The sequence below is a fragment of the Hippoglossus stenolepis genome, chromosome 6, assembly GCF_022539355.2.
Source record: "Hippoglossus stenolepis isolate QCI-W04-F060 chromosome 6, HSTE1.2, whole genome shotgun sequence".
Taxonomy (NCBI): Eukaryota; Metazoa; Chordata; class Actinopteri; order Pleuronectiformes; family Pleuronectidae; genus Hippoglossus; species Hippoglossus stenolepis.
Window position 1 is genome coordinate 5926849 of NC_061488.1, and position 18944 is coordinate 5945792.

At 40.9% G+C, this 18944-nt stretch overlaps 3 protein-coding genes across 5 annotated transcripts; 2 read left to right on the plus strand and 1 right to left on the minus strand.

Moving 5' to 3' along the window:
• The first annotated feature begins 779 nt into the window (after positions 1-779).
• Positions 780-9029, plus strand: dnajc11a (DnaJ (Hsp40) homolog, subfamily C, member 11a). Its single transcript, XM_035158467.2, has 16 exons — positions 780-925; positions 2170-2299; positions 2432-2505; positions 3440-3541; positions 3669-3797; positions 3886-4008; positions 4177-4250; positions 4338-4527; positions 4631-4716; positions 4895-5011; positions 5490-5645; positions 5775-5844; positions 6106-6163; positions 7833-7975; positions 8101-8230; positions 8564-9029. Exons 1-16 carry the CDS (start codon positions 854-856, stop codon positions 8587-8589), a joined length of 1680 nt encoding a protein of 559 aa, XP_035014358.1. The 5' UTR covers positions 780-853; the 3' UTR covers positions 8590-9029.
• Positions 9030-10183: 1154 nt separating this feature from the next.
• LOC118110579 (F-box only protein 6) lies at positions 10184-13761 on the plus strand. 2 transcript variants are annotated; one of them, XM_035158470.2, is made up of 6 exons: positions 10184-10724; positions 11257-11509; positions 11638-11752; positions 11834-11929; positions 12498-12633; positions 12726-13761. In XM_035158470.2, the coding sequence occupies exons 1-6, from the start codon at positions 10644-10646 to the stop codon at positions 12867-12869; spliced, it is 825 nt and encodes a 274-aa protein (XP_035014361.1). In that variant the 5' UTR covers positions 10184-10643; the 3' UTR covers positions 12870-13761. The 2 variants fall into 2 exon arrangements, with proteins under 2 accessions (XP_035014361.1, XP_035014362.1); XM_035158471.2 differs by having other exon boundaries at positions 10185-10724; positions 11260-11509.
• LOC118110581 (cell division control protein 42 homolog) lies at positions 13645-18455 on the minus strand. 2 transcript variants are annotated; one of them, XM_035158475.2, is made up of 6 exons: positions 18323-18455; positions 17610-17752; positions 17445-17517; positions 17241-17350; positions 15971-16168; positions 13645-15132 (listed from the first exon to the last, which is right to left on the minus strand). In XM_035158475.2, the coding sequence occupies exons 2-6, from the start codon at positions 17712-17714 to the stop codon at positions 15043-15045; spliced, it is 576 nt and encodes a 191-aa protein (XP_035014366.1). In that variant the 5' UTR covers positions 17715-17752; positions 18323-18455; the 3' UTR covers positions 13645-15042. The 2 variants fall into 2 exon arrangements, with proteins under 2 accessions (XP_035014366.1, XP_035014365.1); XM_035158474.2 differs by having other exon boundaries at positions 13645-15794.
• Positions 18456-18944: the final 489 nt, after the last annotated feature.

The following is an 18944-nucleotide window of genomic DNA, read 5'->3' on the forward strand; positions in this document are numbered from 1 at the left end:
CCTTCACCCGGTGTTAACAGGCTGGTGGCCACCGGTGCAGAAACGCACTGTGTATAGTTGGAGGTGGTGGTGCTGAAAGGACAGCTCCTCTGCTGCTTGTGCGCCTGGTACAGTCAACGGCTCGGTGTCATCACAGAGAAAGTAATAATGAAACTAATGAAAGACCTAATGTAGGGAAGTGGTTTCCTCAACCCGTGGTCCTGATTATCTCCTGTGTGGACAGGAAGTAGAGAATATATCCCTTTGTTTTATTGTTTTTATGTCATTGTATGGATTTATTTGCTGCTAATGCTCAGTTTTTTAGATTCTAGTGTTCTATTTCATCGCTGCTTACCGGGACCTCAGAACTTAGTTTCGTTCCCTCTCATCTACCCCATGTTTTGGAATGACCATAAATTTTGTCTAATCTTGAATCAGGTAAATAAGCTAAATTAATTTACTGACATATAATTCATACAAAACTTAATTATTGTTTTACCTATAAACTGAAAATGAAGTAACATAGAAATGTAAAAAAAAAAAAAAGAAATAAACACAAATTAAAATTGAGGAAACATTTAATTAATTAAATAAAACTGTTGTATGGCTTCAATATAAAAACATCACTTCAATATTTATTTTTATATTTATACACAATATTAGTGTGTATGTACAATTTATTATAACATCGCTAACGGTGAAAATAAAAGTTCTGATCATTAAAAGTTTCAGGTAAAAAGACACACGCACAATAAAGAATGTAAACACAGTCTGGGTGTTGTAATTCATCCGCGACGCACGGGGGCGATAGAGGGTGCGGCCAAGTGTTTGGGCTGACGTAAATGACACGAAGAAGACATGACCGGGTGTAAACATGGCGTCTTCCTTGGACGAGGATGAGATCGGCAGTGATGATTACTACTCTTTGCTAAACGTCCGGAGAGAGGTACAGTAAGACGCCGGGATCTGAGCAGATGTGTGTGCGGGAGCATTTGGCTCAGACTCCGGGAGCTTTCGCCGGCTCCTGCCGATCCGCGGCTCGTGTGATCTGATTTAACGGCAGCTAGGTGGCTAGCTTGTGACCCTCGACATTGGCTTGTGTGCTGTGACTCCTCGGTCGGTACTTTGCGAGACAACCAGACAACTGACTGATCGGCTGCGACCTCGGTCCGGCTGTAGTTAGCAGCTAATGCTAATCAACTGACTGTCACTTTCAGTTTGTATGTGATCCATCGGACTCGGGACACGCTGGTGCTGCTACTGTCCTAAAAGCTTTCACCGTGCAAGCAGATTATGCTGTCACCATGTGCTGTGACTTTTACGCAAATCAATGACACGATGTGCTGCCCGCTGACTAAAGTTTAACTAACTTGTCAAGTTTATACGAGAAATATTATAAGTCTGAAGTGAAGCTAAATCATACTTTCATTCAACCATGCTAGGAAAAAAAGTTTAATCCACCCAATTTAAAATAAGTAAACAACATATTCACATTCTTCACACTTTTACACACTTGTTTTAATTCATTCATTTGTCGTGAATTGTGACACGTGCACTAATCTAGGTATCCTGCTAAACCAGTACTTAGTAAGTTTGAGAAATATAAAGAAGCACTGGTATTGGCCCTTGAAGATTTAGGTTAATGTTTTGCAGTGATTGTATTTCCTTCTACACACTTAAGAAACTAAATAAAAAAACAACAGGATATGTAACTCACTCAGGGTTACCCTCACTTTTTCATTAATGCAGGAAAACACAAAATATGTTATGGTTTCTATGCCTTGAAAAAAAACATCTATTCTGTTGGGTTTGGTAAAAGACTTCATTACATACATGTGAACACATACTCAAACTATGTCGCCCCAGTCAACAAAGATATGATTAGGGCTTTTTTGCACTGTAGTCTGTTTCACCCTAACTAATTTATAACCTATTAAATCAAAGCAACATCTGCAACTCTATCTAGATTGTTCTTGACAAGTCCTCAAAACCCTGCAGGGTGTTAAAGCAGAGCTGGTAGAGTTTTTTCATTGAAATGTTACGTGATCTGTAAATTAAGTTGCTAGTAGCCGAGTGCCTGAGTTCACCTGTAGCAACATCACGCTGTGTTTTTGTTTACTCCTGTGTTTGTGTTTTTGAAGTTTTCCTGCAAGGTTTCTCTCTCACACCTTTTTCAATATTTGGCTTCAGGCAACACAGGATGAACTGAAGGTAGCGTACAGGCGATTATGCATGCTCTATCATCCAGACAAACACCGGGACCCTGACCTAAAGCGACAGGCAGAACAGCTGTTTAACCTCGTACATGAAGCTTATGAAGGTGAGCAACGTTTTGGAGACATCATGCAGATGCAGCAACACATGAAGCTTATGATATGATCTTAATTAAAGTATTTAGAGACCTGAACAAAATTATTTGTGGATATTAATGGTGGATTTTCTCTGTTTCTAGTGCTCCGTGATCCACAGTCACGAGCTATCTATGATATCTATGGCAAGCGAGGACTCGATGTTGAAGGATGGGAGGTAAGTCAATTTCTGACTGTAGTTGCTGATAATTAATTAACAAGCTACCACTTGCAAGTAAAACAATGGCTATTGTGGTGATAGTCCACATTTATTAGGCTCAAAATATGTAATAGCTGTGTCTCACTTCAGGGGCTGTATTGTTCAGACGCTGCATTTTAAAGGCTCTTTCAAATGTGTCCTGTGATAGATCGCTTGTCAAAAAGAGATTACAGCAGCAAAGACAAAACAGTCAGAGAACTCCATTCATAGATGTAATTATCATCAATCAAATAGCTTATGTTACAAATGTTCTGAATAAAAAAGAGGTGGCATTAGTGATCTTGTGTATATATATATATATACGGGTACTGATACACCTGTGACGTGCACTCTCAGAGTTCTGTATTTCAAAACCACAGACTTGCCTCATACGATTTAAAAAAGCTCATGTCCATCAAAATGAACACACAATGCAGAACTCAGAATAGATTTCAAGTTTGGCAGCTTTTTGACAGTTTTGACAAATTAGTTTTTTTTTTTTTATGTAGACAGATCTATGTAGATTGGAATGCTCTTGACGGAAATCTATAAATTTCAGTTTTCAAACGTTTGTTTTGATCATGTGACTTTGGACCATGTTGACGACATGCTCACTATGTTTTTCAAAATGTCTCTTAACTTGAAGCCGGTATTCCTACCTCACGAATTCCCTGTCCCTACATGACATCGCTTCCTCAAACCTGCATGGAATAGTCAGTGTTTTGCTTCATCTAAAGCCCTTAATGTTCAAGAGAACAAAATATTATACTTTATATATATATTTACACAGGGAGAACATTCTGGAGCATGAAATACCTGTGAAATTACTCTTACTCTTACTTTTTATCTGCAACCTCTGAAGCAGCCAATCCTCCTTTTCGCTTTGCATTCAAATCATATCTTCTTGCTCCAGGTGGTGGAGAGGAAAAGAACCCCTGCAGAGATCCGAGAAGAGTATGAGCGTCTTCAGATAGAGCGAGAAGAGAGAAGACTTCAGCAAAGGACCAACCCAAAGGTATGTTCAGGGAAGATAAAAAGCCTCGTACTTAACCTAACGCAGAAAAAAAGTCATTTAGAATCTTGTTCGTATTACGTACATTGTTAATTAACTTGGTATTCATTCATGCACTTATTATTCACAGGGAACGATTAGTGTGGGTATCGATGCCACGGACCTCTTTGACAGATATGAGGAGGACTATGAGGATGAGGCCGGAGGGGGAGTCCCACACGTGGAAATCAACAAGATGCACATATCACAATCCATAGAGGTGATGAGAGAATCCTCACACGTCTTTAAGTGATGTTAACCATGTGTGTTTCATGTTAAAGCTGAAAGTTTTACATGTCCTCCCGCAGGCTCCTCTCACTACAAAAGACACAGCCGTTTTGTCCGGCTCCCTGTCAACCCACAATGGAAATGGAGGTGGCAACATTAACTTGGCCTTGAGAAGAGTCACCTCGGCTAAGGGCTGGGGAGAGGTACGCTGCATTCTCCCTGGGCACCACACATGCTCCATTTGTAATTTCATATGATGGCAAACTGGGACAGATTTTGTGTCACACTCCCTGTTTCCTCCTCTTCATCTGTCTGCCTGTGTGGTACAACATGCACTGACAATTTAAAAATTTTTCATTTGTGTGACGCAGGTAGAGTTAGGTGCTGGAGACACCCACGGACCTCTCTTAGGGATGAAGATATTCCGAAACTTGACGCCTCGATGGTAGGTTTTTGAAGTGCCAGACAAAAGTTGTGTATTTTTTTTAACCACATCATGAAGCATTATTTTATTTGTCCTCTTTTCTCTTAGCTTTGTGACGGCTCAGTGCGGCCTGCAGTTTTCATCTCGAGGCGTGCGTCCCGGGGTCACCACGGTTCTGGCCCGTCACCTAGATAAGAACACTATGGGCTACCTGCAGTGGCGATGGGGGATCCAGTCCTCTATGAACACCAGCATCGTCAGGGACACCAAGAGCAGCCATTTCACCCTCGCAGTGCAGGTTAGCAGCCAGCAGTTCTATTTAACTTTAGTGGCCAAGACGCCATTAAATCAACTCACGCTTGTCAGGGTCGTGTCTGAACATTTACTTTTTGTCTCTGCAGATTGGCATTCCTCAAACTTTTATGATGATGAGCTACCAGTACAAGTTCCAAGATGACGATCAGACGAAGATTAAGGGCTCTGTAAAGTATGCTGTCGTTGTATATTGTGCAATATCAAGACCTGAATGTAGGTCACAATGATATGTATGTTTTGGTGAATCTGTTATCATAGTGAGTTGTGTGTTCCAGTGAGAAAACTGGCTCAAAGTCAATTCCACTCTAGAGTGCAGGTAAAGAGGCAGCGGCCACGTCTTTGTGTTGCAGATCAGGTTTCTTCGGCACCGTGGTAGAGTACGGTATTGAGAGGAAGATCAGTCGACACAGCGTCCTGGGGGCCACCGTCAGCGTGGGAGTGCCTCAAGGTGTCTCCCTCAAGATCAAGTAAGTGTGGCTCTTTGCTCCCATTTTCCTGTTTGGTGTAGATTCCAGAGGGTTTTTTTCCTCATATCGCTGATGCCATGGCGCCCATGAGATTTAAGACACAAGATAATAAGCCATTCAGATACAAGTTGTGTTGTCTGTGTTGGGGGAGGGGGGGAGGCATCTTTGAGGATGTACACACAGGATTGGACCCATTCAGATGCTATGTAGTGCTCTGATATGATGTTTATAAGGATGTGTATATCCAGGCTATCTCAAGATAAATGCTCTTTGATACAAACAGTTCACTGTCTATCTGAGAGTGTGTATTTTCAATTGATGGCATTTTCAGTTTAAGGCAGATAGCTCTACGTGAATGTGTGATCTTGCCTGATGATTATCATTTATTTTCAGCCAAAAAATCCCCAACATTACACAGAGTGACCAATTTTAGCAGCCGGTAAGATTATAAATACTGAAACCAGCTCTCTGCCCGCAGACTAAACAGAGCCAGCCAGACGTACTTCTTCCCGATTCACCTGACCGACCAGCTCCTGCCGAGTGCTGTATTTTACGCCACAGTTGGACCATTGGTTTTCTACCTCGCCATCCAGCGGCTTGTTATTCGGCCTTATGTGCGGGCCCAGAAGGAGGAGTAAGAAACCTTCACTTTAAGTCGGTTGATTCATGCAAGAAATGTTATTGGAAGTAGCACCGCATGTATTATTATGGCTGGATTTTACGAGTTCATTTTTATATCTCCATTTATCTTCGAACTCAACAGAGACTTGGAGAAGCACCGGGAGAGCTCGGCCTCTAATATCGCCAGAAAAAAACAGGAGGCAGAAGCAGCAGTGAGTGTTTTACAGGCTGAATTGCAGCTCTGGTGATAATCCTAGATTGTGGTTTAGTGTTAGATAAGAGATGCAGGTATTTGCTGTTGACTTTCAAGAAACATTATAAATCCCAGGACATTCAAACGAAGGGGCTGAGATGGAATTAGATAAAATGCAAAGTCTCATTGAATTTCATTTGTTTAATCCATATGATCCATATGATCCATATGAAATCTGATTGTTTTTGTCTTCCTCTCTGTCCCTTTCTCATCTCCTAAGGTCTTGCTCATGCAGGAGTCTGTGCGCAGGATAATTGAAACTGAGGAGTCCAGAATGGGTAAGATCAGTCATATTTAACGGATGAGCTTATGTTTTACATCAGGTTATGAAACAGTTTGATTCTCTTATATCTCTTTTACAACAAAATTAACGGGTATATGCAGGTTTTTTTTAAACACGGGTAATAAGGTAATTGGCAATAGACTCCTTTCCCATCGCTAGCAGAGGAAGTTGCCTTTTTGTTTTTATTTCCCCGGTGAGTCCTGTTTGACCGGATTTCAATGCACTGTCCATAGCAGACGTGCTTTGTGGACACTGATAATATTCAGGTGGATTTTTGTGGAGATATGGGCAGATTTTTAATCAGGATTAAAACAGTTGATAGAATAATAGATCTCGGTGGATTTTTTTTTAATGATCCTCCAGTTTCCACTTTTCGACGGGTGGTTACCGGGGCGTTTTAGTTGCCTCTCAGCAGACAGTATAATTTTCACCTAGGGGAGTTTGGCAAGGGATAATTTGGCGTATGACACCTGTGACAGTAGAGGTTGCTTTGATTTTAGTGTCATCAGAGGTCCCCTAGACTTAACACTTTTAAATGAACAATTAATAGCTGTGTGTGTGTGTACTTGTACTTCTATATTTGTGAGGACCATTTTGAGCATAGACCTTAAGGAGTGAGGACATTTTGGCCGGTCCTCAATTGTTTGAGGGTTAAGACTTGGTTTAAGGCTTAGAATTAGGTTAGAATCAGGATTAGGGTACGGCATTTAGTTTTGATGGTTAGGGTACAGGGCTAGTAAATGTTAGTGTCCTCACTAAGATAGAAGTACAGATGTGAAATGGTTATGTTATCGTTAATGCAGCTTGCAATTAAAATTAATTGTTCTAAATTTTAGTTTTATGAACTTACAAAGGCTTTTAACTAATAGGTCTCAAATTACACTGGTTCTGTTATAAACTGTGGCGACACCTGATTAAAACTGTTCTCTGATCAATGTGGGGACTTGATAACAGTTCATCCAAAAACCAGGCTCTGTTTTATCTGTTCGTGAATAATTAGCATTTTGAATCCAAGTGAAATAAAGAAGTTAATCCATGAAATTCCCAGTTGATTAAAACTATCCTCTATGTTATGGAAGTTTCCTGGAAGCTGGTGAAAGGAGAACTCAGGCAGCAGCTGGTGTCTTATGCAGAAGGTTTTAATGTAGACTTGATGCATCAAGGAGACCAGAAGGTGGAGCAATATACAAATGCCAACAGAGTAACATAAGCAATTGTCACCCCCCCCAAGTCTGAAGATGTCTCCCACAGCATCCCAGTATAACTCCCTCTACTTGCGTCACCCATTCTAACAGCACATCCATGAAACGCTAGAATTGCTGTCACTCTATGTTACATGTAGGTGTTCGCATCCTAAATCACATTGAGTCCTTACGTCTTACCACTGGTGAAATACACAAAAGAGTTGAAGTTGGTGAGAGTTGGAGTTTCTCTCTGTCTGGTGCATCTGAGTTAGATATGAAAGTCGCTGAGCGTAGACACTACGATGTACTGTTGGTCGGTCCTCTATCTATAACCTGACCTTGGGTACTGCTTAGAGAGAGAAGGGAGTATCTGTGGAATTTAGACAGGCACTTTTCGCCTGTACAGATATAATGTTATATACAATAATATATAGTGGTGTGAGGATGGTCAAAAATTCTCTATGCTTCCTCCTCAATCAGGTCTCATCATCCTCAACGCCTGGTACGGCAAGTTTGTTACAGACAACAGTAGAAGACACGAGAGGGCAAAGGTCATTGACGTGACCGTGCCCCTGCAGTGTCTGGTGAAGGACTCCAAACTCATCCTCACTGAGGCCACAAAGGTGAGAACATTGATCCAGGGCAAGATTTTCCAAAACCGAAGCAGATTTGTCAGTATGATGTGTAACAGATTTATGTCCTCAACTTGCTGTACGGTGATTTAGTGATGTGATGTTTTTTTCTCCAGTCTGGACTCCCTGGCTTCTACGACCCCTGTGTGGGGGAGGAGAAGAGCCTAAAGGTGCTGTATCAGTTCCGTGGAGTCATGCATCAAGTCCTGTCAGGAGACTCGGAGCCACTCAGGATACCAAAGCAATGTGAGTCCCTTTATCTACTGTACAGCACAGTGGCTGCCTTGTGTGGGGATGTGTTGTCTTCTTGCTCCTATCTGCTGTGATATTTGGTGCGTTTCAGGGCAGGTTAAGGATTTCATAGATCGTATATGTTATTTTGAACTTTCTCCCCGGCCCGTGTTCTAGATGTTTCTGGCAGCAGGGGGATTTTCCTTCAGCTCTGAGTCTTTGTAGACGTATTTGATGCAACACATCCCAGAACATTTTATCTCTGCTTTCTCCTAAAATCCACTGAGATTTACTTTCTGCCACCAGCATAATATGTTTCCTCTACTTGTTGTTTCCCCCCCTTCACAGCTCACAGGATCGACGCCGACACATAGGAGGAGCTCCTCTGCTGACCAAAATGACTCAACTCTCGGCTGTGGATAAGGAAGATAGATAAACGTGTTTTAGATGCGACATTGGTTAAAGTCGCCGTTACTCAGAAATTGTTCATTTACCTTTTTTGTCTTTATATTCATTTAAATAAGCAGAGCGGCGTATGAGCGTCACAGACTGGGCTGATCATAAGTCAGTATCCACAGACAGGGTTGTGGCCTGCTTGAAATTCTAATGTGACTCCAAAATCAATGGCTACCATCCTACTTCTCAGGGCTCAGAGCCTCCCTGGTATCCATTTATTTTTGGTATCGCTTGTAATTTATGATCGACTTCTATGTACTGTATTGTACATAGACTGCAGTGCCTATGTGATTGAAGACATGAATGCACCTCTGTGTATTTGCCATATTATTAAAAAAGAAGTCTCTCTAATGTTGTTTATCAATTTGGTATGTTTTTTTTTTTTGGTAAAGTGTGTAAGAGGAAATATCTTTGATCACTTGTTTTGGTTAAATTTAAGTATTTTTCTTCTGAAAAGGGAAACAACTGAAATGTGTGAATTTGGACAATTATATAAATGTGCTGGACAAAGGAAAAATATAGAAACATGCATTTTACATGACAGTTAACTTCAGTGAAGTCTGTGTGTCTTCTCCCTTTCGACACCTGTTTTTTTTTTTATTTCTTTAATATCAGGGTGAGGCTTTCATGAATCTCCTCTTTCTTCCCTTGCTTGTAAATGCGCTATAATTAGAAATAAGCTGATTAACTTGAAGCACGACAAGACCAAAGATTGTTTTACTTCCAGGGAAAAATGAAACACTGCTTTTTTTTTTTTGAAGAATCATTAGTGGATCATGTAAAAGCACAGACACAAACAACTTCCTGGAAATCCATCATGTGAAGACACTGAGGATTCCTTTATCAGGTCAAACTGCTTTTATCAGGTTTATTATCCTCTGTGCTCCTTGATGTTAATTAGTCAGATTATATTTTTTTTAGAGGTGCATTATTTACAGGTGAATCAATTTCAGCTTCTGTCTAATCATTAGTCAAGTCAGAATTATTTAGCTTAAATACCTTTTAGTCTTCTTTGTTTTTCTTGATTATATAATATTAAGTTATATCATATTATATTAAGTTATATTGCATTATGTTATATCAAGTTATATAACATTGCATTATGTTATTTTACATTGCATTGTGTCATATTATATTATATTTATTATATATAGTATAATAATTATATTAAGTTATATTACATTTCATTATGGTATTTTACATTGCTTTGTTATATTGTATTTATTATATTTATATTATATATATAGTATAATAATTATATTAAGTTATATTATAATACATTGTTATATAATAAATATATGATATATTAAGTTATATTATAATACATTGTTATATAGTAAATATATGATATATTAAGTTATATTACATTCCATTATGTGATATATTTTATAATAATTATATTAAGTAAAATTATATTATATAATAATTGATTGTTGAGCTAAAGTAGCAGTTGTAATCACATTACTTTACAGCTTGCATTGACCGTCGTGTGTTTACTGCGTCAGCTGAGCGTCTAGCTCCGCCCGCGCTTCTGCCCCCGCTCCTCTGGGGCTGTCCCGAGGTGCAAAACGGAAGAAGTGGTGAAGTGACAACATGGAGTCTTTCTGTGGGAAACCTCCCGTCACCCGCGGTTTGTTTCCCCACTGAACACGAGGGGGTCTGTCGGTGCCGGTGGAACCGAACCAAGCGGTTAGAGCTCGGTACATGTCGCGTTGTAGCCGCTTCTAGCGCCACGTCTCCGCCTCGGAGCTGCACTTCCGCGTTGTGTTGTCGGACATAAATAACCGAAGATACGTGTTCATATCTCTGCGGCTGCTCGAGCCGTCGCAGCTGAGAAACCGAAAGGGGTTCGACGTATTTGATAGTTGGAGTCTGAGCGAGGGGGACGCTTCTGTCCCATAGACTGTTTACAAAGACGTCTGTCCCCGGCATAGGGAGAGGGAGGAGGAGGAGGAAGAGGACAGCGGCCGACATGGGTTCAGGTCAGAGCTTCGAGTCCGCCCCTCGTCGGCTGAAGACGGAGACACAGTCCGGTTCCTCTTCTAATGAAGACGTGAGTGAGTCTCCTCCATGTGACTGCAGCAGCCGGAGGGTTTCACTTTCATTTCAGAGACACTTTGATATCTGACGGTTTTAAATGTGTTTAAATATTAATGTCCTAAAATGTACCAAAAATCATAGTATATAGTTTTGACAGATTTTAAGAAGAACAGATCAAAAACTACTCGTGAGAGGTTCCGATAATTAAAATCCTGCAACACTGATACTTTGAATTAATTTCTAATAATATGTTAGTTATTCTGTAACTATGCATAAGTTGCATTTGGGGTTTAATGTTTAATTATTGTATTTATCCTACGAGAAAAACATTGCAACAATTGTACAGACAGAGATAATCAGAAGAAGAATTCCAAATTTTGCAAAAGCAAAAAAAAAACAATAATCAACAAAAGACAATAACATGAGCTCTAAGAGTCAAAGGGTAAATACAGAGTCCAAAGGTTTATTATTGAGACAAGACCCTTTAAAAAGTCTGGATTGCATTAGTCTACAGATAAGCCTCATGTGTCCTATTTGTTCCCTAGCAGCTGTCCGCTGTTCCTCTGGAGATCCTGGAGGAGATCTTACTGAATCTCCCTCACAAGGACGTGGTGTGTATTTGTCGGCTGGTGTGCCATCAGTGGAAAGAAGTGGCCGACAGTGAATCCTTGTGGAGAGAGAGATGTAGGAGAGAAGGATACCGCCCCAGTGATCCTTCCAAAATAACCAAGGGCTGGAGATTGATTTACTTCTTGTGCAAGAAGAGGAGGAATCTCCTCAAGAATCCAACAGGGGAACGTAAGAAGACACAAAAAATAACTTCCAACACTTTGTTACGTTGAGCTAGATCCTTGATAGTTCTGCTAAACAACAAATCAGCCCTTTCGAAATACAACCTCTCACAATCCTATTCTTTGTGTTTTCAGATAAAATGCAGGGTTGGCAGATAGTGGAGAATGGTGGCGATAAGTGGAAAATAGAGGGAGTCATGGTGCGACATCCTGATGACACAGTCCAGAAAAACTTTGTGACTTCTTACGGGTGAGTATTCACACCAGGCGAGAGGCTCCAGGGGAGATGCAGAAAAATGTGGTGACTTGAAACAACCTCTGCTCTCTGCAGAATGTGCAAGAAGGCCCAGCTGATTGATCTGGAGAGGGAAGGCTACAACTCATCATTTATGGATCACTTCCAGCCAGACATCAGAATATCTGACTGGTGAGAACACCACACATCTATGTAATTGTTGAATCAATGGCAAATTGAGTCACTCTCAAACATAATCCAATTCTTTCTGTTATTATAAATGATATTATCTACACAGCTTGTCTATATTCATTAGTATGTCGGCGACGTCGAGTCATTACACACGAGTGCTACCTTTATTCAAACAATTGAAGTCCTGACTTTCAGAGTGGTTCCAAAAAATGTTTATCTGTATTAAACTAGTTCCACATTTAACTTTGACTATGGTTAAATTAAATCTGTTAAATTAAATAACCATTTACTGCAGTGGTTTATGAAACTCAAGATAAAGAACTCAGGTAAATATTATAATTTAGCCTGTTTGGATGCAAAAGAGTTGTTTGTACCTCACCCAATACCTGCTAGGACTGGCTCCAGTATAGATGGTGGATGGATGGAATAAAGACAAACAGCATAATGAAAACGTAGGAGTGTGTGTCCCAGTCAACAGTACTGAAAAAAACCGGACCCATAGTTAAAGCTAATTGTTGACTTATGATCTGCAGTGTGTGCTCACGCTGGTGCTTCTATATTTCCTCAGGTATGTACCACGATGGGACTGTGGCAGTGAGTACGACATCTGTGTCGAGTTGCTGAATCAAAAGAAGCAGCCGATCCACACTTTTGCTCCGGAGACTGTTCTCTTTGAGCAGTGGAACGAACAGAAATGGTGCCGGGTACGTCCACCGCTTTAATTGGTCCAATTAGGTTCAGATGAGGTTTCGAAGCTCGGGGACAAATCTAGACTCACTGATTGTTTGTTTTTCAGATGACCCATGTTTTCCAGAGCTATGGACCTGGTGTGAGATACATCCGTTTCACCCATGGTGGCAAGGACACACAGTTCTGGGCAGGGTGGTATGGAATCCGTGTTACCAACAGCTGTGTGGAGATAAGTCCAGCAGTGGACTAGTAGCTCTTATGGATTTAATCTATTGCCTGAAATTGCACATTCATATATTCTGCCTTATACAATCTGTGGTCCTTTTACATATTAAAGGATTTTAATATGTACGGTTAAGAAGCAATAACAAAACCTCCTCCTGCTGCACCTTAAGAAAACATACAGTATATGCGGTTAAAAATATAAAAAAGTGATTTAACAATATATCTCAAGTAGTTAAGCCATTTTGAAGTAGAGGCTGAGCAACTAGAAGTTGTTTGTTTCAGCAGAAGAGCCATTATTATCCCTAAAAACAGGTCAGGTTCACAATCCACATTTCACTAGAAAACATAACCCCTGAACAACCCGTGGTTTTTTGAGTGTCATGTGGTTTTAGAACTCGTTAGGGACAGGAAGCCATGTAGCCGATAGTGAAGCAGCTTTAAAGGTCAGGCTCTCTCCAAACTAACTTTCGTGTTTGTTCGCTTCTCATTCGTCCTCATTGAAATGTGCTGTGATGATATCTGTAGTTATATGAAGACAAAGTTTGAAGATCTCATGTGATTCTGTCTGTAATGGTATAACACCGTCACACTTCTTTTGGCCCAGCAGCCATAATGGAAATATTCTTTGCACTCATCTGTAACGTGTCAGTTGGGATCTGGAATATTCATAATATAAAATATTTTTTTGGCTCAGAACTGGATGTATATCAAATTTGTACTTTTATACATCACGTCCCTCCGTCACCTGTGCAAAACTGTTGCAAGTACATGAACTTCATGTATTGACGACAGACAAGAAGTATTTGAAGTTAAGTTTATTCATAATACTGGTTTATTGTGATGTTTTATCACAGGCAAGATAAGATACAGTACAACCTTGATGTCAAATTGAATAAAAATCATAACAGTCCAAGAAACTTGTCATTTTCCTGGTTCATTGGATTTCAGGGTCACGTCAGCTTCTTCAAATCTCGTTATCAACAATGCACATGTTTCATTCAGTCAATAAGTATATTCTCACTATTTACAAATCAAATTAAAGCCCAACATCTAGGGCAAGGGTGAAGTAAAAGAAATGCAAATAGTATTAGTTCAGTCATCTTCACAGGATGTCAAACTATGTGTAGCATTTTATAAGACGTGTCACAATGTGTTGTTGCCATCTTAATGATGCCGTTGCAGCGTAGCAGCGAGTTTGTTCCCTTCACAAAATAAATTAGCCTCTGGTTATGAGCTGTAACGCTCAAAGTTTTGTTATATAAGGGCATAAACATCACGTTCTCGCATACCTTACAAAACTTGTGCTCAAGTAGTTACTTAAATTGATGGTGACTGTTTGTGATAGATGATTTCTGATTGGAATGTTCCCATCGTTTGAGACTCCGGCTCAATGATTACTTGTTTCTCAGCCTCTGTGGATCTCTGCTCCGTCAGGAGTCGATTTGATCTGGTTTTCTTTGGGCGAACTAGAACTCCTGGGAGCAAATACCCTAGAAATGTCAGATTACGTCAGCTGGTTCATAGATCTTCCAGGAGCCTGTGTTTACAGACATTGTGTGAAACACAGCGACTCCTGCTAACTCTTTGAAATTGTGTCAGTTCTTAAAAAAAAAACCTGAAAAACAAAATATTTGAGTTCCATGGCTGTAGGTGAATCTATAATGCTACATACCCCATCAGTGATGAAAGAAAACTGCAGTCGCATATACCAGGATTGAAGATGCAGTGCAAATGATTCACTTTAGGAAAGAAAAGTTTCGGATGTAAGTTGCACTAATACAGAACTTGAGCTTCTCACTAACCCATCATTATAAGCTTATATTTGTGTTTCATAGGCCACTTGATACAACAGTTAGATCCACTACAACACCACCATTACATAGTCAGTTCTTCCACTCATGTCAAAATCAACTGGTCAAAGTGATCTATTATTGAACTGTTACCTACAGTTTGCTGATATACTTCACGTATTCAGTGTTCACATTATGCAAGACCACTTCCGTGGGTTCAAATCATCACCAAAAGCATCAATCTTAAAATCATGTTCAGCACATTGACTATGTTTGTAGGCTAAATCAGTCAGAAGACAAATATTTCATGATCTCTCAACTCATCTTGGAATGTGCTTGTGCAGGAAAACCTCTTCAGGACTGTTAACCTAGATACGGAAAGTGGTGTGGAGCCGGCTGCGATGAAACTTAGAGCAGAACACATTTATGTCTTTTCTTAGGTTCGGGGGGCTCCAGGGCCGCCAGTATTGCCTCATCAAACACATTCTTTAACCCTTTCTGTGGAAACAAGATATTCATATTCAAAACAGAGCCGTGCTCCAAATACAAATCAACATCTTCAAGGAACTCATTGCAAAAAGAAAGCTGAGGAGAAATGGAGCAGGACGATCAAAATGTTCCTTTATTCAAATAACATTAACAAGACTCTCCTCATGATCAAGTTGTCTGTGTAAAGACAAAAGCCCATGGGAATTTTTTTTTATGCTGCAGTAGAAAAAAAAAAAAAGGTTAATACTGTCTTAAGACAGAATTTAGCTTAAATACTTTTTAGGGTACAACTGATGCTGAAGAGCTCGATACCAAAACCAAAACTCAGTCATGTCCAGTTACACAGACTGAAAACAGAAAGAACTCAAGATTGGCACTTTTGACATATTAGGCAGCATTGATTATTGGGATTAGGTCAAGTCGGAAAAAAGAAAAAGCACACATGATCAGAAGGAGTTAAGTTAACGGGCACAGAGTTTGTAAGTTTAAAAGAGCAGTGTGGTAATTTCAGTGACAGACATATCTTTACAATGAGTAAGCAGCAGACGATCGAGAGGCAAGAAGCAAGATGCAAGAAGACATCAGAACAAACAGCATTTTCTCTTTCTCTGAGTTTCAGGGGGCTCTAAAGCGGCAAGGATAGCCTCATCAAATACGTTCTTCAGTCCCCGCTACGGAGAGAGGAAGAGAAGGGAGAAAGACAGGCACACAACAGAGAGTTAGACGGAGTTTGAAGCTAAAGGTTGTTAGCAAGAGAAAAGACAAAGCATTTCCACCCTTGTTAGGAAATCAAGACACATGCTTGCCAGACCAGCTTTTTTACTGTTGCTTTAACGGGGGGTCTTACCTGTGTTAGGGCCGAGCACTCAACATATTTGACTGCCTTAAGGTCACGGGCCAGCTTTTCTGCTGTCTCGGGGGTGATTGGCTTCTGTTTGTTCTTGGCTAACTTCTCCACTGTGGAGGGGTCGTCGCGCAGGTCGATCTGAGTGCCTACCAACAGGAAAGGGGTCTTGGGACAGTGGTGAGTGATTTCAGGAACCCACTGGAGAAAAAACAAAAAGTTACTCTGGATGTTGGATGTTATGCATGAAAAGTGAGAGAGGGGTTTATGGGTTTTTGGATATAGAAAATAGGCAAATTTTATTAAACCTGTTTTTTTATTTGATCAACTTTACTCACTTCATGTATTTATCAGCGTGCCCCCAATCATGACAACAAGAAAGACGGTAGTGACCCGGTTACATCACTAACTCAAACGTTGTGGCATTAGAGTAGATGAATGGGCTGCATTTATAAAAGGCTTTTCTAGTTTTAACTATCACTCAGAGTGAGTCACATTCACCCATTCATACAGCGCTTCTATATATAGCGCTTCTCTATCACACATTCCTTTCACACAGTGCTGGCACAGCCCTCAGGGGCAATTTGGGGTTCAGTGTCTCGCCCAAGGACACTTTGACAGGCGGACTGGAGAACACAGGAAACCGACCTTCTGATATCATGTATTTGAATTCTGACAATGCTTTATATTATACCTATACTGGTCTCCTGTACATGGTCAGATCCCCTGCTAGTTAGGAAATTGAAGACATGACTTGCAGCGAGATACCGACCCCTGAACATTGTTTTTTTGATTTTGTGTCTGGGTGGGCTTCTGAGCATTTATGTCCTCTTACAGTATAAATCACTGTGTTAGTGTTACTTCTATTATGGCAGTCTGTCTTGTATCTTGTCAAGTGTTGCCTGCTGGGGCCTAACTGAAGTGTGTGTGTTGTTATTTGACACGGGGGACCACACTTACTTCCCCTCAAGGGATAGAAAAGTTTTTTTAATATCGATCTATTTCAATTTTGGTCCTTTGCTGTCAAGTTTGTGTCAAACAAACAGTTATAAAGATCGATATAGGAACATTTACAACCTTTTTAAACCTTACACCAGTAACTTGACAAAACATTTAAGGTAAACACAGCTTCATACAGTAATTCTCCAGTCACTTAATCACAGAGCGGAGCACTATGGTATGGATTGTGCCATGAAGATGGAAGGAAGGAGAGAAAAGGGTCGATTTGCAGGTTAGCGGCTGCACCGACATCAAATACACAACTTGCACTCACCTTTTCTTTAACATTCTCAAACGAGGAAGGGGATACGACTGAGAAGCAGACTAAGAAGACATCTGTCTGTGGGTAACTTAGTGGTCGTAACCTGTCATAATCCTCCTGACCTGTGGAGAGACAACAACACAACAAGTTCATTCACCACAGGACAAGACTCAAAATGGATTTGAACTCAATTAAAGGGGGAATAAACAAACTTACCTGCTGTATCAAATAAACCGAGGGTGTATGGTTCTCCCCCGATCATCACAGTTACAGCATAGTTGTCGAACACCTACGATGAAAACGAAAACAAACAGCTTTCAGGATTATTACTGCCAGCACAGACCAGATTGTGAAAACACCCCCACACACACACGTACTTACTGTGGGGACATACTCCGAGGGGAATTTGTTGGTGGTGTATGAAATCAGCAGGCAGGTTTTACCCACTGCTCCATCACCCACCACCACACACTTGATAGTCTGCATCTCTGTGCTTTTTCTGGATCAGCTAGCGAACTCGTTAGCTGCAGAGGAGAAGGAGGAGGAGGAGGAGGAATAACAACAACCATTAAAAATGTATAATAAAGATAAATGCATCGTCCCTGAAACCAGTCCAGGTCATCATGAGTCAATGGAGGCGTTGATTAGGCGATGTGACCGGATGAGGGGGGACGCGTTTTCCTGGCATTAACTAATAAAGTGTCACACCCCATTACCAACACTGTCTGGACGCTAGCGCTGGCTAACGGTTCTCACTCGCTGGCGCCTGGTGACTTGATGTAACACTGCTAACTTTAGCGTGTGAAAACCTGGCAATGGCGGACATATAATATAACGACAATATCTACTTAAACAAACACACAATGCTGATAAATAAACGAGAGGATGTTTGTGTTTCGCTTAGCATGCTAAGCTAACGCAGTAATCGCCGGGCACCGCTAGCTAGTCAGCGAGTTAGCAAAACGGGTATGGCTAACGCTGGCTGGTAAAAAAACGAATGGGTTCCCGCTAACAAGATGAAGAACCCGGGGTCGGAGCGGATGTTTGCCGACTGACCGAACACGCGGAGGTGGGGAAACGTCTGCGGTGCCTACCTGCGTCTCTCCCTGTCTCCTCTCGCCGGTGTTAGCTCTGTTTCGCCGGGCGTTGGCACCAGCGACCCGCAACTTGGTTCACTCACTTCCACTGGCACCGTCAAGTCAGGGACGATCACACCGGAAAACCCCTTTCAGAGTAAAACACTCAAACGTGTAACGCTACATTTAGCGCATGATTAGCACCGTGACATTTGTTGTATGGCGATATGAAGATGCTACCGTTGTTTATCTCGACTTTTTCTTCCTCTATATGCAGGATTATGAATTATTCCCAAGAAGAGTTTCCACTTGTTTCCTTTTTAGGGATTTTGCTTTGAAAGCCAACGTCCGGTCGTTATGTTGTTCGGCTTGACAGAAGCGGAGGCTGCAGAAGTGGTGACGTCACCTCCTCGATCCCTCACATCCTCCATCCTCACCTGAATCTGAGCTCAGCCACAGTTTGTGAATATCATCCAGAAGGTTTAGAGATTTAAATTAGATGAAGACAAAATAGGAGAAATCCATTCATTTCAGTTTAGCTGAGTGGGTCTGAGGGACAAGAAAAACAGAGAACGACTGGGTAACATTTCATAATAAGCCCCAAACTTACAGTGTCCTTAAAGGTTCCATGTGTAGAATT

Bases quoted from the DNA above. Each gene is read 5' to 3' on its own strand.
- dnajc11a (XM_035158467.2), top strand. From the start codon at position 854: ATGGCGTCTTCCTTGGACGAGGATGAGATCGGCAGTGATGATTACTAC. The intron at 926-2,169 runs GTACAGTAAGAC...ATTTGGCTTCAG, and splicing joins TGCTAAACGTCCGGAGAGAG to GCAACACAGGATGAACTGAA. The intron at 5,012-5,489 runs GTAAGTGTGGCT...CTCTGCCCGCAG, and splicing joins GGTGTCTCCCTCAAGATCAA to ACTAAACAGAGCCAGCCAGA.
- LOC118110579 (XM_035158470.2), top strand. From the start codon at position 10,644: ATGGGTTCAGGTCAGAGCTTCGAGTCCGCCCCTCGTCGGCTGAAGACG. The intron at 11,510-11,637 runs GTAAGAAGACAC...TTGTGTTTTCAG, and splicing joins CAAGAATCCAACAGGGGAAC to ATAAAATGCAGGGTTGGCAG. The intron at 11,930-12,497 runs GTGAGAACACCA...ATATTTCCTCAG, and splicing joins GACATCAGAATATCTGACTG to GTATGTACCACGATGGGACT.
- LOC118110581 (XM_035158475.2), bottom strand. From the start codon at position 17,714: ATGCAGACTATCAAGTGTGTGGTGGTGGGTGATGGAGCAGTGGGTAAA. The intron at 17,351-17,444 runs GTAAGTTTGTTT...GTCTCTCCACAG, and splicing joins CGGTTTATTTGATACAGCAG to GTCAGGAGGATTATGACAGG. The intron at 16,169-17,240 runs GTGAGTGCAAGT...TTTTTTCTCCAG, and splicing joins TTGAGAATGTTAAAGAAAAG to TGGGTTCCTGAAATCACTCA.